Below are 26,883 nucleotides of genomic sequence, written 5' to 3' on the forward strand. Positions count from 1 at the left end.
AAACCATCTGGAGTTATCTGTGTATCTCAGCCTGCATATTTTTCAGGCTTTGTCAATGACTTGTAGAATAAACATAGACCTACTGCCATTTCTTGACTTTACAATGGAAGTTAGACAAGATTCCTTTCTCATGTGCTGCAGGAAGCAAACTACTTCTAAGGAAATATTATTTCAAGATGAGCTACAACATACCACTAAAAGGAAACCTCTCATTATACATAAGTTAGCTTCAAACAGAAACAAATGTTGGCATGATAGTTGGCTTTTACGTGGGAAGATAAATGCAACACTAGAGCCTGATGGAAATAAGTCATAAAAACGCTTGACATGGTATACAAAAATCTGTTTGGAGTTATATACTGACTTGAGTGCAAATCCTTTTGGTACCAATTGTGTGACATTGGGAAAGCTACTTGACTATTCTTTGAGCCTCAGCGTACTCTTTTATAAAATGAGAAAAAGCCTACCTACCATATGGATTTGTATTTGGTTTACAGTGGATCAAATACTTGAAACAGAGCAAGTTCATGACAAATGTCAGTTTGCTTAGTCTGAATAGAATATGAAAATATAGTTGATCTTCTAAATAGTTTTATTTCTCCTAAATGCGATTCTCAATAAGGAGGAGGTAGTGAAATACAGTTCTGGGGCTACTGATTAAATTCCATCTGGTCTCTTCTCCACCAGTAATGAGTGATCTAGAAGGAGTCCTATAACTTCATTGACGCTCATTGCCTATAACTGCAAAAGAAAGGGCTTAGCTTATCTTTATTTGTTAATGCCATTTGACATTCTTTGAGAATAGGTGCTTTGCAAATGGTAGACATTGAATAACTGTTGAATCATTAAATAATAGTGTGATGTCATCCTATGTGGAACTTGGATGTGTTATTCAAAACTGCTGCAAGAAATGTAGACTTCACATTCACTCTACTAGTGCTATGTGGAATCTATAAAGCAAGCCCTCTGTAGCCACCTCAGGCTTTTCTGAATGGATTGTGTCAACATAAAGACGGGCAACTGCTAACATACATTGAAGGCTTCTCTACTCCAGTGTGTAAACTTGTTTTCCAAAAGGACCCTGAGGGTGATAGACTATCTCTCCTATCGGTGCCCAACAAGGAAAATGATGTGTTTTAGCTTTTTCTTGGTCATTGACCTCTGGACTAACAATAGTTTCAGAAACTTTTTCAATTCACGGTGGGTATAATTCACAAACAACAAAATGTATTTTATTCTTTTCATCCCTCTGCCCTGCCCCTCTATATCTTGTGTTTCTAGTCTCTGCTCTCTTACTTGAGGGTTGATAATTTTCCTCTAGAGCTCAGAGGACGAACACTCTTGACCTAAAACTCATTGAAGAAAGGTGTGGGATGTCGGGCAGTTCAAATCCATTGCTCTAAAGGTTTTACTTCCTGTTCATGTTATCACCAGCTGATCCATGGGGGTCAGAGGCAGAGACTCCGTGATTGTTCCAGAATCAGAAGTCTGTACTAAGAAAGATGAAAACAGAAGGAAACCACATAGGGTACAGAGCAGCAAGGATCCAGCCTATTGTTTCTAAAAGCCTGCTGCATTCAATACACACTGATCTCAGCCCAACGTTGTTTTGTTTTTTTCAGAAAGACAGTTTTCTTGACTTCACAGAAAATGATAGTTAGAATATTTAACTACTGGGACAGCAGAGGTACTGACTGACCAATCAGAATGGATACTACTCAGTCAGAATAGACACAGCTGTAAACAGCCCATATATCCACACTGGTGCACACCAGCTTTGAAAATTAGTCATTGCAGAAGCTACTGAAAATATAAAAAGGGAATCTCAGGTCTCAGAGTCCCCTATTCCACTAAAATTGAATTTATTTCACTCTAACAAATGTATTTAAAATTAACAGAATAATAGTCTCTCTCCAGTTACTGCCTCTTCACCCTGTTCCCTCTAACAGAAAACTCGTAAGAATGTTTTATCACCTCTACTTCTCACCTCCTATTTTCTCTTGAACACATTGTAATCATGCTTTGGTCCCTAATATCAGCTTACTCTGGAGCTCAGAGATCTTATCAAGATCAACAACCCCCATCTTGCCAAATCCTCTGGTTAATTTTCAATCTTCTTCTTACTCAAATTTTCAGCTGTATTCAACATATTTGATCACGCCTTCCTTCTTGAAACATTTTTCTCACTTGGCTTCTAGGATGTACTCTCTCCTGTTCTTCTTGTAATGTATGCCATTCCTTTTCAGTTTTCCGTACTGGCGTCTTCTTTTCCAACTTCTTAATGTTGGAGTGGCTCGATGGTCAGTCCTTGGCCCTCTTTTCTTGGCTTTTTACACTCTCTTTTTAGGTGATTTTATCCAGTTCTATGCTTTAGACCAATAGATGCACTGGTGATTCCCACATCTATCTATATCTCTAGTCTTGGCCTCTCCCTAAGCTTCCCATCTGCCAACACAACACTTGATGCCTAATAGCATGATCTTCATAGATCGCTGAATTTCTTACCCACTTCTCTACCCTCTACAACTGTATTGGTTCCTCCGTCTCCTCCATCTCAGTAAATACTACTGTCATTTATCAGTTGCTAGGGTAAGTTCAGTTGATGACACCTTCAAAATATATCTTGATCTGAACACCTGACCACCCTTGTTTAACTACCATCATCTTACTCCTAAGCTACTGCAATGGTCTCCTAACTAGTCTTTATTCTTCCTGCAGCCAGCCTACCACTCTCCTCCCATAACCCCGCTATATTCCTTGAACCACTCTAGCCTAGTTGTTTCTTGGACACACTCATCTCACTTCCTCCTCAGAACTCTTGCATACTTCTCCTTCTGGCTGATCTGCTTCTCCTCCAGAGATTTGCAGGACTTGCTCTTTCATACCAATCAGTGCTCATACAAAAGGCACACACAAAAAAGTTTTTTTTTGACTCACTGAACTAGCGCCCACCCCTCCTTATTCATCCCCTTACCCTGCTTTATTTCCTTCAGAGCATTTATCACTATTTGACCTCATATTATTTTGCTATTTGCTGATTAACTGGTATGTTTCCCGACTCGAATATATGCTCTGTGAGACATTCCTGACAAAAAGTTATAAATATAGAAATGAATGAACCCATTTCAAGAAGCATTAGAGATCATTCAACTTAACCACCCCTCTGATATTTATATCAACTTCAAACTCTAATGTTTGTGAAGTGAATACTTTTCTATTGAACCACATTTACCCACTGATCTCCACTGTTGTTATTTTTCACAGAAACATGACCTCAATATTAAATAAAAATGTCACCAAGGACAACATCTACTTTTTTGACAGTATGCAATTAGTTTTCCTAGATAGCCTGTAGAAGAAATCAGTCACTCAGACAATTGAATATGAGCATTACTGACAGCATGCATAGAGCCAGAACAGATTCTGGAGCAATGACATTTTGTACCAAATGTGCCAATACAATAAAGCACAGAATAAGCAAGGGCTATGTGTTATTGAATTGCAGCCAGTGTTTGAGAAATAGCATGCAAGTGTGTTGTCTAATAACTTCTACCCACTAGATTTCACTCTTTCTTTATTAGGAAAAGAAGAGTTCTTAGGAGTTCTCATTTAAATAAAAACTATGCCAATTGATTATACAGTTAATATTCATTCTTCTTAAGAAGAGCAAATTAGGTCAAGTTGTTTGAGGACCAGTGGAAGACTTTATCCCAAAAGACTTATTATTGAGTCATGACAATGTATTTCTTTAGACTTTGCACCAACTTTAATTATCAGCAACTTGTCATAGCCTATGGTTTGTCTCCTTGTCTCCACCCATAGAAGCCTCTAAGATGTCAAGCACTCTTTCCTTGTGTAATGGTGAACTGTATTGCCCTAGCGAAGGATATTGATTTCCCATTTTTTCCTGGATGCCACATGATGCATTTTTATTAGTTGTAAACACTTACAAGACTTACTTTTATTTTGTCCTTCATCACATCAGTCTGCCCATGGAGGACATCTGTAAATGAGGCCCAGGCCATTTTATCAGACACTCTCCCACCTTGGTGTTTAAATGAATAATGCTTTCAAGGTGTCTCAATATAATAAATCTTGCTTTAAAAAACCCACTGCTCTCTTGACAGAGCCTCATGGCAAGGTCTCTTAAAAGTAACAAATTACATTTGCTTTTGAAATCTACTCTGGGATTGACTTATTTTCTTTTTCTATAGACATTATTATATCTCATTGATGTACATTGGCTTCAGAATTAGCCAGGAAAATTCATATTGGCCTTTGCAAGTAAGAAAGATTATTGATGAAGAAAATACATTAAACAACACTACAAATAGGCCCTTAAGACAAATTAGATTGTTTGGGCAACAACAATTTTGAGAGTTCATTGATATCTTAGCAGACACAAAAACACATGAAAGTGTCAGGTTCTTTAAACATGTTAGGGAAGGATTTACAATTTCACTGGGATTTGGTTTAGTGATGAATGAGAGCTGCCATCTCTACTTGTTGACAAAAGCCTACATCAACCAGAAAGCCATGATTTTTTTCCCAAAGGTTTTATATCTTTGAAATAGCTTATATGCGTCCAGAGAGAAAACTTCAAGAGGTTATAGAATTCATTTTGCCATTGAGGATGAATAAAAAACAATAGTGAATATTAAGAGAAAATGAGAGTACAACAGATGAGAAAAGGGTAAAGGATATTTGTCAAAGGACATGTGAGAAGTTACCTCCTGCTATTTGTCTTTTGTCATCCTCAACAGTTACTGCAGAGCATCTCTGATACTCACTCTTACCTTGACAAATTTCAGGGTGTCGTCCAGTGTGGGAAATGATCCCCTGCCTTTTTAAAATCACATATTGGTTTACATCCTTTTTGTTGTTGTTCTCTGACTTGATTGGATGTGTCTCATCAGTTTCTTTACATTTATGTGGTCACTAAAAGGGTGTCTTGGATCATCCCAACATGCATTTTAACAAATTCCCCAAATAGTAACCGCTGCATCTCACCATACTGGGGGTGCCAAAGAAATGTGCACAAGTGGACACTTTGGTCAACATTGCTCAAGCAGTAGTTCCCTGTAATTAGAAGTGTCTGGATGCTGATGGTAACCACTTTGAGCAGCTCCTGTAATTGCAGAAGTCAAATGTGACATCCTTTGTGATGGTTATATATTAAGTATTACAATTTGAATACAGTTTTTCTTTTTGAAAATGTATATACATTTTTTTGGCACCCTCTGTATTTACATTTGACCTCCACTTTCTTTTTCTAATTATCCTCTGTCTTCTCTGTGATCTCTGGCAAAGGATTAATCTTTGGGTTCTTCCGTATGATTCCAGTATATCTAGCTTATGGGGGGGGGGAATTTTTTTCTCACAATAAGGAATGTCAGGTTGATGTGTAATATTATTCACAAAACAAGTATTTGTTGTGTTGTTTCTGTTTACCGAAATGCACCCTGAATTTCCATTTATGTGAAACCAAAAGGGACTGTTGCATATCTTTAGCTTTGAGAACGCTCCATTCATCAATTGAGCAAATACTTGAGTTCTCACTAGTATGCTGAACACTATTTCAGGTATGGGGAATGTAGCAGTGAACAAAACAGGAAAAAGCTCTGTAAACTCCCTAAAGCTTACATTCCAGTGGGGGAGGGAGGCAAAACAAACACAGAGCAATATCTACTATATGTCAGGGTTTCCGAGGATTTATTCAGCCAAGTGATACCACGGGAACTTTACTAATTAGAAGAAACATAGGGTTGCTGAAAGAAATCAGGCACTCAAGATTTTTAAGAAGAAACGAAAATTTCACCCAAAGGAGGAGTACAATTCTTCAGGCCACCACTGCTCATTGTCATCTAAAATCCCGTTGCTAGGACACTGCTAAGCATAGAAAAGCTAAGGACACTTTACAAGCTGGGGACATTTTTGATAGAGTGATGTTCTGATATTTATGGATATAAATTCAGTTCTAAAATATGAGGAGGAATAGAGAATAACAAAGAGAAAGAACTATATCTGTAAAGAGGCTTTTGAAATCATTTAAATCTTAATAGTCCAATGCATTTAAATAGTAGATATATAAATTATTACCTTGAAAAATTGTGGTATATTTTATTAATGTTTAAGACTCTTTTATCAATTTTATTCAAAATGGCTATCGGTACTTTTCAGTAACATCTAATTTAATCTATCTCTTAATTTCCTCAAAAACCAGGTGTCCAATCTTTGACCCAAAAAATAAAACTTGTTTTGATACTGTAGCTTTAATTTTGCAGGGTAGAGTAATCAGTGTTATTACATTTTTACCCTCTAATGCTTCTCTAAACAGAAATGAGTCCTCTCATTTGATCTGGGAAATCGAATGCCAGGTGGGGAATTCAAAACAGTGTTGGTTTCAAGCTTGAGTTCCTCTGCATAGTACCAACTTCTCTTCTTTGGCCCTGAGGCATGTGTCTCAATGAGAAAACGTGTGGAAATGATGAATCCGGGATATCCTGAGACCGTTTTGCCTATACAGTTAACATTGTCCTGAAATTCTGTCCAAATGTGTTTCATGAGTAATAGGGCGACATTTGGACAGTCACATTTGGACATATCGGTCCAAATTACACATCCAAATGTAATTTGGACATCAGTGTCCAAATGTAATTCTTATTGCTATAGGCAGAATGAACCACAGTATGTAAAAAATAAGATTAGATATACACCATGGCACTGCTCATTTATTTTTAAATGGGAAATACGCCCGTTTAGATGAAAATTAACTGTTTCTCATGCAAAGCAAGATACAAAATTGGAAGCCCATTCATCACCATGAATGGATGATAGGTGGAATAGCGTACATGATACAATGTGCCTAAATAATTCTTACATCACTGAACCACAAATGTGCTACACCTCTTCTGTTATTCTTGGGTGTAATAGCAGAAAGTAGTAAGGGAGCTTGGAATTACTAAATACTGTTAACATGTCTTGAAGAGCAAAATAAATGAACATTTCATAATACGCAATCACAGGATAAGCCTGGCTCTACCCTGGTCTTAGTAGCCGAACACATCTTGCTTTGTCATTGTCTTAATTCAACATTTTCATTTTGTGTGCAAAATATATATTTACATTTATGCAGAAGCGAAGAAAGCCATGATTCTCATAACATTTATATGCAATATATGTCGTGCGTAAAGCTAGCTATACATCCATAGATATGATTCCAAAAGAATCGCAACATTTGCTTCCCATTACCCTTCAATCAAATTCCCCTCAGTCTGATTAGAAGGCCACTATCCCTGGGACAGTTGTTTAGTGGAGAAAGAGTTACAGATAGTCTTCTTGTTCCAATTAGGGTCAGATAAAAATAAGAGCCCTCTTGGAGTGGGGGATGGGGAGAAAAGTAGTTTAAAGCTCCTCATGGAAGTGGCTTTTGGTGAAAGACAAGCAGGCGATGATTGCCGTCCGTGATTCTCAACTAGAAAATTTATAACAGGAAAAAAATAACTTCAGTTCTGAATGAAAAACAGTAAGTGCAGTTTCTTTTCACAGTTAAAGACAGTGTGACCTTAGGAAGAAATGATGTATTCTTTAGTCTGCGTTCTGCTACAGAGCAGCTACCTCACACTGTGATAACTTAACCTCTCTGAGGTAAACTTTCTCATCTGTAAAATGGGTTAATAGTAAGTTTTTAGAAACATTTTCTTTGTAAGTATAACTATAAATATGTAGCCTAAGACTATTCTAGAACATTGCAAGTGATCAATAATTTATATCCAAATATCCACAGATTTCCTCAGCCTTTCGTTTCATATGTCACTAGCTTACCAGCTACTACCTACATAGTAGGAGTGCCTCGCTCCCCCACCATTAAAATCTCCCACAGTTAATTCTGGAGGTTGCCACAATGTCACCCATGTTGCATGAGAAACCAATTTTCTCCTATTCCACTGCCCCCCTCATATATCCACCTCACACGTCTCTTAGTGAGAAGGCACCCTTTCCTATGGGCCTGCTCCCAGTGCCCTCTGGGAGAAATCTGATCGGACCAAAGTCCCAGTCAGAGACCTCAGGAGGCTAGTGCTGTGGAGTGGAAGAGGGCAGAAAGGCGAAGCTGGCCTTCGTCCTTTTCCACCTGGACTTGGAAGCAGCCTGTGAGTACGTGTGATGCTTCTGAAAACAGACCTATTGGCTTCCCCTGTTTCACTCTCAGGCTAAACCTGATCTCGGACTCATGCTGGGAAATCATTCATGCCTCCTGGCCATTTCCCTGTCTCTTCCTGCTGTCTCCAGCAATGTGCTCTTTCCTATCCAGGCATTATCTCATCTACCAAAGACACCTGTGAGATTGATATGTATGTGTATATATATATATACATATATATATATATATATATATATGTATATATATATATATATATATATACATACACACATATATATATACATACACACATATATATATACATATATATATATATACATATTTAACCCCAATTGATATATAAAGAGACTCAAACCTAGAGCAATTCAGAACATCACCCTCCTCTTTCTACCTCCTTCAGATAAAAATCTGAGGTATTACCAGCCCCAGAGACCCATTGTCCATTAAAATGAGCCGCAAACTTCCTCCAAATGGTAATAGCGATTATTATTACTACCATTGCACTCTGTCAAGTAAGGCCTGAGTTTACACTAATTTAATAATGAGTCTGGAGAAATACACAGAGTAGGAATTGTACAAAAACTGGCATAGAAGGGAGAGAATAGAGACAGGGAGGTAAAAGACTAAGAAAAAGAGTTTTGGAAACTAAAATGTGATAATTGCAAATTATAATGTAGAAGGAGTGAAGCTAAGAGAATTTATCATCTCTTGTTTATTAATACTTTTTTTTTTTTGAACTTTCTTACACGGCACCAGATACTTCTCTCACATTTCCCCCCAAACTCCCTGCCCTGTTCCCTTCTTAAAAAAAAAAAAAAAAAAAAAAAAAAAAAGACAAGTAATGCCATCCTCCAGATAAAGAGCAAGACTCTCTCTTCTCTTTCGTCTACTCTCCATTTCCTTAATTCATCTATCTCTAAGTACAGGCGGGAAATAATTGAGAAACTACTTTTTGGTGAATGAAATTTTGATCCTAGTGTACAAAAAATCTCTAGAGATTACTTTCAAACTAAAACTAATTTCATACCCAATAGAAAACTTTAGTTTCCTGGAATGAAAAGCTAAGTGAGAACAGTCTAAGAACATCTTTCCAAAAAAAGGTACAGTAAGTACACTTGTCCAATTACTACCAAAAAGTATTTTCTTTCTTAAACCAAGAAATGAAAAAGAGGATTTCTCTGTTGATTATGCGTTGTATTATGTTTCCAGGGCTAGTGAAATGTATTCTGGTTATCAGTCTCTTTATTTGCCAAGCATAATTTTTCGTGGGAGATGTCAGTTATATTTATCAAAAGGCCAAATTCAATTTCAGTTCTCCTCGCAGGAGTCTTGTAAGTAACATAGAAAGAACAAGACAGTATCAGTAAAAAAAAAGAAAAAAGAAAAAAAAAAAGGAAGAAGAAGAAGAAAAGAGAAAAGAAAAGAAAAATGGCAAATACACTTTAATAAAATGCAACAGTTCACAAGTATTATTACCAATCCATTTTTTACTAGTATTTTAGATCAGAATGTTCAAATTTATTTAGCTCTAATGCTTTGGGTTTCCTGAATTTCACAAATTACATGCCTATTTGCTGCTGATATCTAAAAAACAAAGAAAAGCGAGACCAACAAGATATTTGCATACACACCAATATAAACGAATGATGTATCATTTCATTTTTCTTCTACATTTATTTCTTATTAGCAGCTTAAAGTGATGCATAGACCAAGAAATTAATAGACATGAAAAGGTTCTCTGGTTACTACCACTCACATATCCTCCTTTCCTCCAAGGCCTATTCTTCCTGAATCAGAATTTCAGCAAAAAGGGGAATGGAATGGACATGAAAACCCCTACGTATGTTCAGACACTTTATTATTAGCACACCTCTATCAGTTGCATATATAGAAGTCTTGGAAAGTTTTAACATTTTTGTAGTGAGATAATGGATTTAAATCCTAAATTAATATTTTGCTCATTATTTTTTCATATTCATTTTTAAATATTCACAAACACAGGACTGATGATTTAGTGATTGTTAAATTATTAAAAGTGAGAATGTCTATGTTAATGCCTATGGATCCACCTGAAGTGTTTCTTTATATTTAGTGCATTCTTTCTTCACGTGCTAGTTATGAACTTTAATTGGGTGCCTGTATCCAAAAACCAAGAGCAGGTGAGACACCTAAATATATCCTCATTTGCATCTGTTTCCCTTCCTTATGAGAAGGAGGGTTGTCCCACCTGATTTTGGCTTCACAACAAGCAAATAACTAATGACGATTTGGGAATTAATTCACTGTTCATCTGTTATGCTAGCCTGTCAGGCCCTCCATCATTTGGTTCAAATTGATGCTAAATTGCAAGAGAGCAGGACAGGAGACTTTGGCATTTTTCCATTCCATATAGTTGCTGGCAGAGATGATTAATAAAAGTCCCTTGATGTAAATTAAAGAACTTGGTTAAGTGAATCAGATCCTTTTTATTTTGCCTTCTTACACAAACTGTGCTGTTTTAGGGTTTATATTTTTAAAAAGCAGTGAAACAAAATATAACAAAATTACCCCATGTTTATAAAATATAGATTACTTTCTTCCTATAAACATTTAAAATCAGTTCTCCAGAATGAAAGAGATAAACATGGGTAGATGAAAATCAATTCTGTATTGGTTTCTTATTACCACATTAAAGAGCAAAGCTGAGGATATAAGTTATGACTTAATTTTGATTTTGAATGCATACCACTACCTAATATACATAAAATAACCATCACAGAATGAAACTGATACATTCAACAGCTGACTGCATTTAAATGATTTTAAAATAAGTGCTTACAAAAAGTCAATTTTTGGTGTTTTGCTGCTTAGGTACAAAACAAATCACAAATATGTTTTTATGTTGATTTGCTCTGACAGGACTGGGAATTCCCACATTTCATGGGTGATGTTGATGTCAATCTCCCTGGTTTGCATACTCCTCACATGCAATTCAAGATTCCCTTCTTCCAGAAGATCTTCAAGGAAGAATATCGTATTCACATAACAGGTATGTTACGACTGTGAATACAATTTGTCTTCTAGCTAGAATAATGCTAACTGCTATTTAAAAAACAAAAGTAAATGGTAAAATTTTAGATTACATAAATATAGTTTTATTTCTCACTCACTTAACAGTGCAAAATGGTTCCACATCGACTGGAGGCTCCCAGCTGTCATTCTGGGACTTAGACTAGTGGTGGCTTGAACAATTTTAACTTCAACATCTAGCAGGCAGATGGGAACAAAGAGAATGGGGGAAATGATTAAGAAAGCTTAAGGTAGTTTCTTAACCACCTTAGCTCAGAAAAGAAACAGGTCACTTCCACTCACACCCTATTGGCAATAACTTATCAGATAGCCCCACTTAGAGTCAAGGAGAGCAGCAAAATGTAATCCCCAGTTGGGCAGCCACTTCTAGTGTCAGGCCTAGTGTTCTAATGCAGGATTCTCAGAGACAGAGGGCTCATCTCTGGTGTGGAGAGCTAGCTATCTCTGTCATCCACCATATCACCTCACTTTGGTTTTGTTCATTGGTTGGGTTTCCTTTTCACAACATACAGCTCAGTCTATTTTTTTCAACATTAATGCTCTTTATGCTGTTTTCTTCATTTATTGCTGAGATCAAAACCATGGTACCCTAGAGCTCCAGTCAGACCATATGCCTTAGGAAGATTGGCCACTTCCACTTCTCATTTGTTTGAGTAAATCCTACTTCTGTGGCAGAGCTCATGTTTATCTCAAGTGATTCTCTTGTAGTTCCTCAGATTATTTCATTTTCAGATGTGTCCTGATTTTGAAATACCTCCAATATGATATATTATAATATTCTTTCATGACATCTCAGTCATAGTCATTCTCATCTAAAAAAAAAAAAGGCTTCCTGGAGTTACATTTTATACCTTTTTTTCTTTCTAACAAGAAGCAGACAGCTGTGTGATCAAATGAAGGATGGCGCTAGTTCTCACGCTGTTCAGATGCAGGTAGTGACTGTGTGTGCAATGTGTTTTAAGGACAATGGCCTAGGATCCTACACGTGCTATAATAAAAACTGCTGAAGAAATCTGTGCTTACACTACCGTCTGTGCTGCTGAATAAAAATAGTCCAAGCATAGAGAGTGGAACATTTGAGTACTGCAAGAAACCTTTACTTCCCAACTTGAAGGCTGTTTTTCGCTTTAAGCATGAGACAACCTTCCTAAATTGGAGAATGAGCTCATGAATAGGGAAGATGCAGCAGGTTTCTTTTCCTATTCAAAATGAATGAGGCCCATCTATTAAATTCACTGGGTAAATCAATCAATTTGAGTTCAGGTCACATAGTGTGGTTTCAGAGTCCCCACTTAATCTCTGCAGCATGCTACCGTCTTGGACTTCTAAAACAGCTATCACACACATGGCATCATCATGTCCCTTTGGGTGGGCTTTTGCCTGGACCATCTGTTCTTCCTATCAGCTCTTGCCACAGGCCATCATAGCACTGATATTGTCTCTAACTGAGTATCAGAAGCCCTGTCAAAAATATACTGCTTGAGTGCAGAATATCAACTTTTTAAAAAGGGGTGGGGGAGATTCAGAGAAATCATTGATAAGAAAAAATCAAGCTGTCAAAAATATTTAACTTGGGGCTATTTTGCATGGCTTTGTCACATATGCCATCATTTATAGACAGGGGCAGTTTCCACTTTTGTGGTGCTCAAAGCTTACACAATTTGGAATGCTCTATTTAAGAATATGAATACAAAATTACAACTGAAATTTATATTCAATGCCTTGGAAGAGGGTCACACATCCGGGAGGGAGTCCCTGAACCTTCACCGTCATTAGCTTCAAGAGAAAGCTATGTGTGCCTTTGAATGTAAAGCTTTGTCCCACCAAGTATTATTTTGTAAAAACTTAAAAGAAGGAAAGACTAGCAAAGTATTTGTAATGGAGACTGTACATCAATAAAGTTTGCCAGAAAGTGGAACTATATTGTAATTAAGGCTTTGATACAGTGTTTGCCAAATTATGCTGATTATCATAATCACCCAGGGAACTTTATAAATACACGGATTGTTGGGTCCCATTCCTAATGGTTCCCACCCAGCAGTTCTGGGCAAAGGCATAGGACTTTTGGAAAGCTTCCCCAGCTGATGCTGATCTTTCAGAATTGCTCTTTTCTGTGTGAGAAGCCATAGTTGAGGTCAGACCGGCTCCCTGATTTGGGCCATGCAAATAACTGGATGCGTGGACCTGCTGGGAGGGCTGTTGAGGATTCTAGAGTTTAAAATAAAATGGGGTATACGTGGGCTTTGGGGTGAAGGAGTACAGCATAAAAAATTGAAATGCAATCTGTGGTAATGTGCTCATGTACCTCCCCGGATCCACCCATGATACAATTTTCTAGGAAAACAGTAATAGGTTTGGAGAAAGTCAGAAATTCTCCCCCTTTTATTTTTGTTCTGTTACTCTCTTTGTTCTGTTACTTGGCTGAAGATGTTGCTCAGGCCACTCTGGAGTACCATCCAGTCTCTTGTGAAAGACCTTTTACTTTATCAGACTTTGTAAAGTCATCATTTCTGGGCAAACCAAAGCAAAATTTCTAGAACACAGTGCTACATGTTGTATTTTAATATGGTCAGTACTTAGTAGCCCACAAACTTCCAAGTGCACTGCAAACTCTTACTTGATCAGCTCCTCCAACTTGGACTTCTTTTCCTAGAGAGACTACAATGCTTTCCTTGATAAGTAAATATGGTATCACCACTAGGGTTATTAAGCATCAAAGCCTCTATGTCCATCAATGGTTTTCAGACTTTAGTGTATATGAGAATCCCTGGAGAGCTTGTTAAAAAACTCCAGCAGTCACATACCCAGAGTTGGATGTGTGAGGTGTGTGTGGTGGAGCCCGGAATCTACTGTTCTCTCTAGCACCACCAGTGATGCCTATGCAGGTGGCCAGAGGACCACACTTTGAGAAACACTGCTGCTTAGAAACATTTTCTATAGTCAGAATTCCTCTCATCTCACCTTTAGTTGATTTTCATATGCAACTCTAAAACAAAAGCCAAGGGACAGAAAGCAAATTCAATAGAAATAGGGTGGCCCATGAGAAAGGCATGCGATAGAGGCCTGCCAGGAGCTGGAATGTTTAAAACTAGGGTCCCAAAGCAGAGCATCCCAGGGGAGGGTCTGGATGACCACCAAAGAAGCTGGAGCCAGGGATAGGAAGGGATCCAACAGACCTGCTGTGTTTGTTTTGCACTAGAATAGGCTGAACAAGGACTGATAGGTTCTCCAAGGGTCAAAATGGCTCTACCTTGGCCTCAACTATCATTTCTCAGTGATCTAGAAAGGGTGTTCAATACATGCTGAGGCAATGGAATGTAAAGGTTTGGTGTATAGGCTCCAGCTCTGCCACTGACGAGGTGGCATGGCCCTTGTCAAGCTTCCTAATCTCTTAGAGGCTCAATTTTCTCATGTTGAATGGAGACCATAATGGTACTTATCCCATAGGGTTGCTGTGATAATTAAATTAATTAACATGTACAGGACACTTAAAACACTGTCTGCCATATAGGAAGCACTCAATAAACTCTCACTATCTTTACCTAAAGCTTTTCCATTCATCTATCCAGGGTTTGTGTTTCTTATTTAATTTAAAAAACATTACACAGCTTGAGAGAGGCCTCTCATTATTTTTCCACTTTTCTGAGTTCTCTACTGTTATTTACTATTCTGAGTCCTTGAGAAGGAGAAAGCTGAGAATAGAAAAAAAAAAATCTCTCTCCCAATGAAATGGGCTGTATGTAGAGGGTTGACACTGATGCATTCCCATTGACATTTTAAAAGCATTTAAGGATTTGAGTATTGTTTAATCCTGATTCCAAGCTAGTTTTATTTATGAATATCAGAAATAACTTGAATTGTTGCATCTGTTTAGCTCAGCTGGATCCCCCTGACAGATAGTTTGCTGCAGTACGTATGAGCTTTCATTTTGTAAGCTGGGCTACAGCTTATAAAAATAAATCATCTCTATCTAAGGGTGTGTTAAAATATGTTTTTCTGGGAATTATGACTTCAGTAACAAAGGGGACAAATGGATAGTCATTCATTCCAAGCCTATTGTTCTCCTAAAAGTAAATACTAAGTGTAACTGTATAATTCTCTCCTCTCCTGTCTTCCCTTTTACCTATAAGGTGAGTGCAAAGATGGATTCAAAATATGATGTACTAAGTCTCTGGAGACAAGAGAGGAATGGCCTCTCAATTCAGTCTTGGAAGCTCCTCTGAGTCCTATTAATGCCAATCCCGGTGGAAGCTCTGCCATCTGTCATCCCAGACGGACAAAGGAAGTGTCCCATTGGTGGCCATCATCTGAGTAAATTAGGAGGGGGCTGGGGGAAAGGCCAGAAGGAAGGCCTGTGCATCTGCGAGGAGAGAATTCACACTGTTGGCACAATGATGCCCACGGGAACCCTTTCGGCAAAAATGGAAAATGTAGAAGTAAACAAGCCTCTGTAGTGTCTGTGTTCCATTTCAGTTTCCTGAATGGCGTGAGGGCACAGGTGCTTTACAATGGCGAGAATGCGGAGAATAGTGAAAAAAAAAACAAACCTTCATTTTATTTCCAAAGGTGCATGATTTCTGGCAAATGAATTCCCAGATTGTTTTTTAAATAGCTCTCCTGTGTCAGTCAGATCATGGGAAGTGCTGGGGAGGGCAGGCCAGTGGTCTGTCCCGCAGAATACTCTGTCTGACAAAATTAGCAATCTGACTTGTTACAGGGAAACATGATACATCCTGTTGTTCACCATGACAGTCCCCCAAGATTATGAACGTATCCAGAGTACACAAGGACCTTTTGCTATTCTCTCAGTTGTGAATTTTTCTAAACCTTTCCTGAAGCAATTTCCACTTTCGATGCATTCATACAGTTCTAAGAGTTAACTATGTTACTTCCACAGAGAGCAGCAATTCATTTCATTTGTCCAAAACTCATCTTCTTCCAGGCCATGGTTGCTTTGCCCATAGCCTGTGAGTCCTTGCTGCTCTGGGCTGGTCTGCCCTATTCAAACTGAGGTGTTCCGTCATCATTTATGTATATATGAGGACGTTTGTTATAAGACTCACATGTTCTTCAGAAATTGTCTTCACAGTCAGAGGAAGAACTTTGAAATATATAATTAATCATACTCTTTGAGACATAAATATTTTACTTTCCAAATTTTCCAGATGATGTTAGATCTTAGTAGTATCCTGGAATTCACCAGATCATTGTGACATATGCATTTGATTTGAAAGCCTAGAACGTCACTCATTGCATTTTTCTGAACACATTCTCTCATAATTTACCTGTTGCTTATGCTTAACAGACATTTTTTGAGTTAATATGTGCCTAAACCCGAGCAAGCTACGATCTAAGGAATACAAGAATGAACATGACACAGTTCCCAGTCTCAAGAACATTCAGTTCACTCTGCAGTACAGCTACATGGCCTTTTCTTTCTTTTTTATCATCACAAGTGTCTGCCTCTACTCGTCGTATTGGATTGTATCCTAAAAGAACAGTGCCCCACTTAGGAAGCAACAATGGCAAGAGGCACTTGGGTAGCTATCTTGATTTGCTTTTACGTCTTAAGATATTTTACTAACTCAAATAACTCTTATTAATTCATAAATTATTTAGGAAGTGTCTTCAGTTTACTAAATGGTCTCCTCATGGCACAAGCACTTAGTGTGATTTCTAGATATTTCTAAATTACCAAGGCAGGGACTTAAAGAAATGCTAATTCCGTGAGTCCTGTTTTCACTGCTCATGTCTGGAGTGAGAGGATGTTGAATATGCCCAAGGAGCGTGTTACAGCAAACTGTTATTTCTTTACTTATCCAAAGCTTATCTTCTTCAAGGCCATGGTTTCTTGCTATCCCATGATGGATATTAAATGGCTTTGTGGAATATGACTATTTCATTTATCTGCTCTGGATTAGCAGAGTCTGGCCAACGGGTAGCACCCACTTGGTATACAGGTGCCCACAGCACAGCTCAACCACAATGCTAACTAGCAACTCTACTGAGTCAAAGATTTTTGTAAATATTAGGATCACAGATTTGAATCCTGAAAGGTTTGTTATGTGGTGGAAATATCAGCCTTTTATAGTCTTTTTTTCCTTACTTGAAAAAATAGCACTTTCCTCCAAATTGTCATTTCTGATGGTAAGTGAGGGTGCTATTTAATGGAGAATCCTTTTAAAACTAACTAGCCCAAGATTCTATAGACTCCCACAAAGTAAAAAGATAAAATTACCATTATAATATCATTTTTGATAATCAGTAAAATTCATTAAAGCACAAAAGACAAGAAAGAGGTAATCCCACCAACACCATGCAGTGATTTCTCATTAAAGGAGACAGTGAGGTATTCCAACAAGGAGATTAATAGAAATAATGCATGAATTTTTACCCTACCTCCTTGCTGATTACATTATGTTATGTAGTTGAAACAACAGGGGGAAATACAAAATCTCTTATATGATTAATGCTGAAATACCAAACCTCTTGTTATGGTTGACTGTACATTCACAACAACACACTTGGGAAAATGAAAATAAAAGCACTTTCTATTCTTTTTTGTGTTTTATATCCTTTCCCTATGGGTTATTTCAGGGATTCAAATTTATTTTTTGTAGTAAACAGTGTTTCTCAGAATCTCAGAATATGCAATCTTTTTTTTTTAGGAAAGCTGTCTCCATCTGAAAATCGTGTATTCCATCTCTTTTGTTCTAAGGGGGAGATTTTCTGGTCCATCCTAAAACATTAAAGTTTAAGCAATGTTTATTTCACAGACTCATCAGAGATTTTTAGAGCCGGGAGGAAACCTTAAGGATTATATCACTCAACTCCCTCACCTTACACACAAGAACACTGAGGTTGAGTTGTTTCACCTGATTTTACTTTCTGCTTTGCCACATCTCATAGGATAGAAGTAATTTTTTTTAAGAGAATGAAGCATTACCAAGGTAACAAAACACTGTATGGGAAAATGTAAGGATGGGTGATAGAGAAAGATGAACATTTTTCCTCTGTTCAAATGGATACACAGACCAGAGGTTATGTCAAGTGGGCTGGAAACAAAGAAAAAATAAGAAGAGCCATTTCTTCTAAATTTTCAGCAGCTTCAGGTTGCAGCTGAATCGCTATGACAGTGGACGGAAGGGCATGTTATTGCTACAGAATAAAACAAGGAAATGGGGTATCAGTAGGGGGATTCTGCCTCAGTCTCTTCTCTCCCCTCTGCACTCCCCCGTCCCACAGGGCCTCTCTGCTGGTGTGTGTGGGCAGGGGAGGGGGAAGAGCCACTATTCCCTGTTCTTCAGCCTTGACATTTGTGTACAAAAAAGATCTTTCCTCAGGACCAATACTACTGCGAACTGTAGACAAATTACCAATTTCTACATTTTAACATGTTAAATATGCTGATTCATGGAGCATATTTCCATATAGCTTCACACTGGGCTTTCTTGGATAACTAGTCCACTGATAATACCCATTAATGTCAGTGCTCAACATTTCATTCTGTTTTATCCAAACTGATCACCTTTAGCATATATCTTTGTCACAAACCCTTACACACTGCTCTCTCCCACAATTCTATCACCAAGATCCTATATTAGCTGAACTGAAAAAGTAGAAGAAATGGTAGAAGTAATACTACCTTACATTTTTGGCAAACTTAATATATTTCAGAGAACTTTCAAATATAACTTCTCATTTTATCCTCACAATAATCCTTTGATGTAGTCACATTGGTATTATTCTCCATTTCACAAAATGAAAAAATAAAAAATGAATTCACATAGCTAATAAGTAGAAGGATGTGGGGAAGAAGACAGAATGAATAGACTGGAAGGCATTTAGTTCAGTTACCTCAATTTGAAAATGAAATTATTGTGGTCTAAAGAGGTTAAACAGGTTGTCTTATTTGAGTTTAGTGTTAGAATGAAATCTCCATTTGATGACTTCCAGTCTGCAGTTTTTGTCACTGTGGTACTCCCTCTCACAAATGGGTTAAGATGTGTTAGAGCAGGGTGATGATATCCATTAATGGATGTCAAGCGTCACATTTTTAATATGCTTCTTCTCCATCCCATCCAAATATTCAGACTCTAGGTCACAAGAGAAAAAATATAAAGTGATTCTTTAGTGTCAAAGTTTAGTGGTCATTGCTTCTTGGCCTTTTGGCTAAGATCAAGTGCAAAGTTTAGGGTCAAAGTGACTCAGCACGATTCATCTTAGGTGGTAGAAAAATAACTTTAAAGTAGGGGTAAAAGCTCCTCCTATCTTCAGGGTTTCTTCTTAGAACCCTGTGTACATATTTCCATTTTTATTCTCTATTTTATGTTTTTTCTTTTGTCTATTAACATTCAGTGAGTTTCTTTTCCCCAAGAAAAGCACCCTTCTTCAAGCTCCGCAGGCATTCTTTTTTTCTCCCTGATTATGTGTTACTCTTTATCTTCAGTTTCTGATATCCTGTTACCCTAGAAACAGGGACCCCTGTATAGAGGACCACTCTATTATTGAGTTTATAAAAATGATCTAGAGAGGGTGCAAGTCTCCCCAAGGGACCTTTGTGAGTCAAGAAGGTGAAAATCATATAAGTGCAAGGACATCTTCCCCTCACAATCCTGTCTGGCTTTATACCACATATACTTTACAGCAAGAGAATAAGTACAAATCTCCTACAACAGAGAAGCACCCAAAGCTCCTCTCACAACTTGCTTTCTATCATGGCAGCTACACTCTTCTGCCTCCTTAATACTGGATGAAAATTTCTGAATTTTTTTCATTTCACCCGTCTCTCATTCATCTCCTGCCTTTTTTCCTCCTACAATATTCTCCATTCCTTTTCTTCTTTCTCCCCTCAGCCTCTCTCTTCCACATCACCTGATCTTTTTCTGTATGCTGTTCTATCTGCAGCATAATAAAAACATAAACTAAAAGAAATGCAAAATTTTGTAAACTGCTCTCTGTCCTGCTTTTCTTTCAAGGACCGCATGAATTGTTACTTCTTCTAAAATCCTCTCTGCAGAAATTAGCCCTCAATTTTCTCAACATCTTCAGCATTTATTGTTTGATCACTCATTTGACACCTTTCAAATGTGGCCTCTTATTACCATTTATCTGTTGATGTCCCTGTCCTGTTTCCCCAATAAGATGATGTGTTCTTCCCTAGAAGGCAGGCAGTAACATATGTCCTCAGCATTGACTAAGTATCCTACAGAAGAGGCTATTGTGAGCACAATAAATGTTTCCTAATGATGCTCACCTTTGTACTTGGTTGCATTTTTCTGGCTTTAGCTTTCTTAATTTGTCTCATGGTTGATTCTTAGTGAGAATCGGTTTTAGTTTTGAAGATTCAGGAGGGCAGGAGCAGTTTGATCTTAACAATGCCAGATGTTATAAATATTATATCATACCTGAAAATGTTTGTAGTGTTCCAACTCACTTTCTAGTTTAGGTGTGCAAAATAAATAATTCAGGTAAGAGCTGCAATTACAAATATTATAAAACCTATATAGTTGAATAATTTCAGGACAAAGTTATAATTTCCCGTCATAAATTTTTCAAAAATTCTCTTCATATAGAAGTTGTACCTTCTCATGCAAATGAAGACATTTTCATGGTGTAGGCAAGGCTTTGATGATATCAATAGTAATAATTACTGAGTTCCTATTATACTAGGCACTGTGCTTAGCATCTAATAATCTCATGAAAAATGCTAACAGCTTTAATAAGTACTATTATTACCTGCATATAAAGAAATTGGGGTTTAGAGAATTTAAATGGAACCAGGATTAAAACCCTTCAATCTCACATAAAACAGGAGCTTGAAAATGTGTAATGATGATAATAAAATACTTTCCTAAACACCTCACAAAGTTAGCTTTTTATATAGCTATATATTCTGTTAGATTACATATCACAAAATACATTTTTACCATTCTTAGTTTAATAAGTTTGCCCAAGATCCCATCTCTTTCCTGTCCCAAGAGTTCTATAATCACGTGAAGCAGTAACTTAATGTTCAATGCTGCTATCTCCAAATACAAAATAAAATAATTTTGATATATATCTAAAGTTTCTAGAACCTGTTACATATACCACCTAATTTGCTACACCAAGTCTATGTGGTGGGCATTACTACATTATTAGGATATACTTGCTACTCTAAAAGTTGCAATAAATTACAATTATGAATTATAATGGAATCCAGTATTCCTTGAAATTGTTTCCACATTTTCCATTTGAAGATGTAAAGTTATCGCTAGGTAATATGTCTCTGAATAATAGCTTATTTATATAAGTTTTTAAAATACTGCAAAGAAATCATAGTAGTTCCGATCTCTCTAAATCGTCTTCTAAAACAGTTCATTAGCTTTGGTTATATTTATATGTCTGATAAATGGATTCTTTTCAATGAGAATTTGATGCAATTATTTCTAAAGTCTTGAAATGAATGCTTAAGGATTATTGATCTGAATCACATCAACTAACGGTTTAATCAACAAGTCACCTACAAACAGCAATGTGAATTCAATGTGAATTGATATATTGCTGTGCTTGCCTTGCAAAATGATTTATGTCTTGCCCAGACATAATTATAAAACTGTAAGAGATGTTGAATTATATGTTGGACTTTTCTAAGAATTTCATTAGAAGTTTGTTTTTAAACATTAATTGAAATGTTCTAAGAATAACCTGCATGGAACCAAATTTGAATATAGCTGTGGGACCTATAAAATAAGGAGACTTAATCTGGTTAATATAAATACCATAAATTACTGGCTGTGGGAACTACAGTTATGTTTTCATATGCCTAGAATCCATTTAGAAAATTTCCTTTGCCAATTCCCTTAATGGCAGCATAGCACTCTCAAAAAATTAATTGTTTACAGGCCTAAAACATTAACAATTTATACTATTATACCATTATCTCCATTTTATTGGATAAAACCCTACTGCAGTTTTATGGGTCTTTGACTAATATACAGTATTTCTTTTTTAATGCAGGTAAATGGTTTAACTATGGAATTATCTTTCTCGTCTTGATTTTGGACCTTAATATGTGGAAGAACCAGATATTTTATAAACCTCATGAATACGGACAGTATATCGGCCCAGGGCAGAAGATCTATACAGTGAAAGACTCAGAAAGTTTAAAGGATTTGAACAGAACCAAGCTATCCTGGGAATGGAGGTCTAATCACACTAACCCTCAGACGAATAAAACATATGTTGAAGGAGACATGTTCCTACACAGCAGGTTCACAGGGGCTAGCCTCGATGTCAAGTGTCTGGCTTTTGTTCCAAGTTTAATAGCTTTTGTGTGGTTTGGATTCTTCATTTGGTTCTTTGGACGGTTTTTGAAAAATGAGCCAGGCATGGAGAATCAGGACAAAACGTACACTCGCATGAAAAGAAAATCCCCATCAGAACATAGCAAAGACATGGGACTCACTCGAGAAAACACCCAGGTCTCAGTGGAAGACCCACTGAATGACCCTCCATCGGTTTGCATCAGATCTGACTTCAATGAGATTGTCTACAAGTCTTCCCACCTAACGTCGGAAAACTTGAGCTCGCACTTGAATGAGTCCTCCAGCACGACAGAAGCTAAGCCAGACCCAACGACTTCTAAAAGTACACCTACGAACTAGATTCACTTATGTGGAGATAGCACAAAAAGCAACCCTGAGTGTAACTTTAAAAAGTTAGTCTTTCTTGTTGTACATGTAAGGTTTACTTAGTGTTAGGTAAAGAAATACAAACAATGCCACAACGGTGCTCAACATGCTTTTTCTAGGACTCATTGTTTTCTATTTGTATTATGATACACGTGCCTACTGTATATCTAACAGTCCCCTAGAGATTGCTTTTCACAGTTGCGCAAGCTATTTACTAACTTTGCTGCGTAGATTAGCTGATTCTGTGTATCTGATGTTCAACCATAGTGGTGCCTTGAGACATTAAACTGTTTCTAACTGTACCAGAAATGAAGTGTGGAACAGTTCTCTAATCTACTTCACATGGGTGTTTTTGTATACCGTTATTTTGATGTCTACTGGATGTCTGAGCAGGAAACAGATGGAGCGAGGTGTGGCTCAGGAGGTATCTCTTGGTTCCTTATTCAGCAGTGGAGTTGGTGACTTTGATAGCTGGACTGCAGAGATGCATGGTGATTACCTTTGCATTTTTATTGGCTGTCTGCCAAATACAAATACAGATGCAAAATTCCATAATAGGAGAACAATTTCACGGGTCACTACTTGTGAAATGTGACTTTCTCCAACCAGTAATTGCAACTAGATGATAATACCTAATTATATTTTTCTAATTAAAGATAAATTGCTATTTGATTAAAAATCCTGCCCTTTACCTTTGGGAACAAAGGTTAAGAGGCACAGTTGGGTGAACTCTCAAATTTACTGGCATTTACACAAAGCCCTAGAAAACTAAGTTTAATCACGTGAGGGTTGCACAGCCTACCATCTACAATATTTGTACATCTTTCTGTAAATATGGCTCTGGACAGTGAAAATGGAAAAACGTACGCCAACCCTGAGCAAGGAAACTCTTCTAAAAATCATGCAGGGGTATCTTGTGAGGTAGAAAAGGATATGCATGAAAGGATCTGTTTAGTGGCTTGTTTTGTATGTGCTTTTTTTTTTAAGCATTAAATATCTCACAATAAATAAAATTATACATCAGTAATTATGTTATGTCATTTTTTTGTTTATGATAGAAGGATTCAATTGTATCTTAAACAACAGCCCATTTAAAAAAAATTAACTCTATGCCAGGCAAATTATGAAATTGAACACTCCCAACTTGCCTTTAATTTTGTTCCATAAATTCTGGTTACATGTTCCTTGAGGGCTTTGGGGAAGATCACTTTTAAGGCAAAATTACTTTCCTGTCACATACTGACATAACTGTATTTGTCTTTATGATATTTTTTAAATCTTGTTTTGATCTATCTGCTTTTAAGCTTGCAGCATGCTGAATTTAGCATGCATAATAGAACTATGGCTTTATCTGTCACTTGAGAGCCAGCTTTAATAAACATCCTTCTACAATTGTTTACTAAGCAATTGGAACTATGCCCTTGCTGTTCCTTTTCCTTTAATAGCCATGTATGGTACTACTTAGTATCATAAATATCGCTGACACTGAAAATACGGAGATCAACCTCACGATAGTAACCCATTGAAAATACTATCCAAAGAAACCATGTTATCCCTGACGTGATAATGGTGACCATTACCAAATTTGCATAGCATAGGACATTCAACTTTTGTCTCTAGGGCAAGAAAAGAATAATACCTAGGACTATGTTTTTATTTATTGTGAAAGTCACTGTCTTATAGAATGAAGGACATTGATTTAGAAAGTGGGTGTTTATTATCAGTATGCAGTCTTTATGAAAATATCATTTGAGAATCTTTATGTGGGTATTAAGGAAAAAGTGTTCCTTCCAATGAGGGAATTAATCAGTAGAAATAAGATAGAAAAAGAAATAAGAAACCTTAGAGCACTATGGTTATCTGTTTCTAGGGATTGGCGGGAGAAACTATAAGTTGATATGAAAGTACATCTTTAGAGTTTTCATAAGTCTTTGTACAAAATGGAATAATTTCCAGGGATAGCATTTTAATAGTCAAACAAGATTTGAACCTTCAAAAGCTTCCAATATCCAATTGTATATACCAATCTGGACCTTTTTATCTACACGAGTCTCCTTCCGTTTTTTTTTTTTTTGCTACTTTTTTTGGATACTGTACATTCCATTTGCACTTTGCCAATTAAAGGTTAGAAAATGAAACAAAATCAAAGTTAAAAATCACATCCATTTATGTTTAGTATTAGATTCTGAGTCATATATCAATAGACTATGACTCTACAGAGCTTTTTGAATACCAAACATTTTGGACTATCATGGACATTAAAAAAAAGGATATGTAAACTCAGAAAATGAAAAGTTAAAAAAAAATCATTAACCACAGATTCTGAAGAAAGCAAAACAAATGTGATGCCTTAATTGCAGTGATGCTTAAGGACTATAAACAATTATGTTTCTACTGTTTAGTAATTACAGTATTTTATTCTTCACAGTGCAGAAATTGCACTGATTTGACGTGATTTTAGCATCCTACATTATAGAGTACTTCATTAGTATATTAAATGGAAAATTAAATAAACAGTGTGAATTTATGCCTATTAATATATGCTTAGACATAAATCTCATTACCACATGTCCATTTATATTATATAACCATAGGCTTCTCCCCATGGTGGCTACTTTATCATGTTTCCTTATTTTAGCAAATCTAAGATCAACAGTAAATCTTATCAGAAATGTTAAGAATTATTTCTTCTCCATTTGCTCTAAGATTCAACCAAGCACAAAATCTCCTTTTGCTTTTATAACATCAGATTTCACAACAAGTAGTGTCCAAAAGCACCACTGGCTGCCAGTATATGGAAAGAAGTCATTCACCACAGACACACAGATTTGAAGGTGGGGCAGACATAGAGTAACTTTATGCTAGAATGTTTTAAGAAACCAACCAACCAACCAACCAACTAACCAACCAACCAACCAACCTTCTGGGTTCTCCCACTGGGCTCTGTAACCCACTGGGTTCTCACCGCTAGGCTCTATTAGCAATTCTGTTGTTATTCTGGCTGTCCTGTGTGTCACCAACACAACCCAATATGAAACATGAGAAAGATAATTCTAATAAATCAGCTGCCCCTATAATTGATGGCATATGATGTCAAGTGGGTATTCTGACATATAGAATTCCCCTTCAGAACTTCCCCATTACCTTATCACCTATTGGTCCTCATTCTAAACCAGGGGTGTCCAAACTTTTTTCAATGTTTTTTACCAAGGGCCATATGTGGTAAAATACACTAACAGCTGGGCCACTCACTCGAGGTGAAGTACATATTGCCTCACCTGGTTTATTGAAGTAAACTAAATATACTTTTGGAATTTGCTGTGGGCCAATTAACAATGGATCATGAGCTGCAGTTGGCCCGCGGGCCACAGTTTAGACACCCCTGCTCTAAACTAATCTCTATTTTAAATTAAAACTCTTGGTTATGCAACCACGATGTGGGTATTATGCTTTTAATTGGCTTTTGCCCCTCAGACCGAGATGTGGCTCACTACTCTATCTGGCCTGATTTCCTCCAGCTTTGTCCCTCTGAATCTAACTCTAATCTATTATCTAGCCCTGCTTTTAAGAAGGGGAAAGCAACCAGTTAGTTTTGCTACAGATAAACTGGCACTTTCCCCATTTATCCTTATTTTTATATTTAAACACGTTTGTGTGCATAGGGTTGTGAACCAATGTGGGAACCAATATAGATAAGAAAATCAAAGTCATGAATGTTTGGCTTACTATTATTTAGGACTAAAACTATATTATAATTCGAAAAATGAGAAAGTTTAGATGTAGTATTTGCAGCTTATAAGTTACTCTTGTTGAAGATAATTGAAAAAAGAGATGGATATTTATAATGGAAGGTAAATGTTAGGCAGATGATGGAGCATGAGTGGAATTAGCTGCAATGAAGTCTTGGAAATGAAAAGTGGCATATGGACAAGATTTAAAATATTAGGGAGGGGAGTGAAGCCTTTGTAAAAGGAACTT

General features: G+C 36.9%; 1 protein-coding gene across 7 annotated transcripts in view; it reads left to right on the forward strand.

Moving 5' to 3' along the window:
* The window catches only part of TMEM117 (transmembrane protein 117), a 395,739-nt gene extending 371,429 nt beyond the window's left edge, over nt 1-24,310 (forward strand). For 6 of the 7 annotated variants that reach the window (XM_081058188.1, XM_081058187.1, XM_081058189.1 and 3 more), the window contains 2 exons: nt 11,060-11,189; nt 22,232-24,304. In XM_081058188.1, the coding sequence (XP_080914314.1) occupies nt 11,060-11,189; nt 22,232-22,878 (777 nt within the window). In that variant the 3' untranslated portion in view covers nt 22,879-24,304. Of the gene's footprint in view, nt 1-11,059; nt 11,190-22,231 lie in introns of all 7 variants that reach the window. The other variant, XM_081058186.1, reaches the window with a different exon arrangement.
* The last annotated feature ends 2,573 nt before the right edge of the window (nt 24,311-26,883 follow it).

This window comes from Rhinolophus hipposideros, assembly GCF_964194185.1.
Source record: "Rhinolophus hipposideros genome assembly, chromosome: 9".
In the NCBI taxonomy this organism is placed as follows: Eukaryota; Metazoa; Chordata; class Mammalia; order Chiroptera; family Rhinolophidae; genus Rhinolophus; species Rhinolophus hipposideros.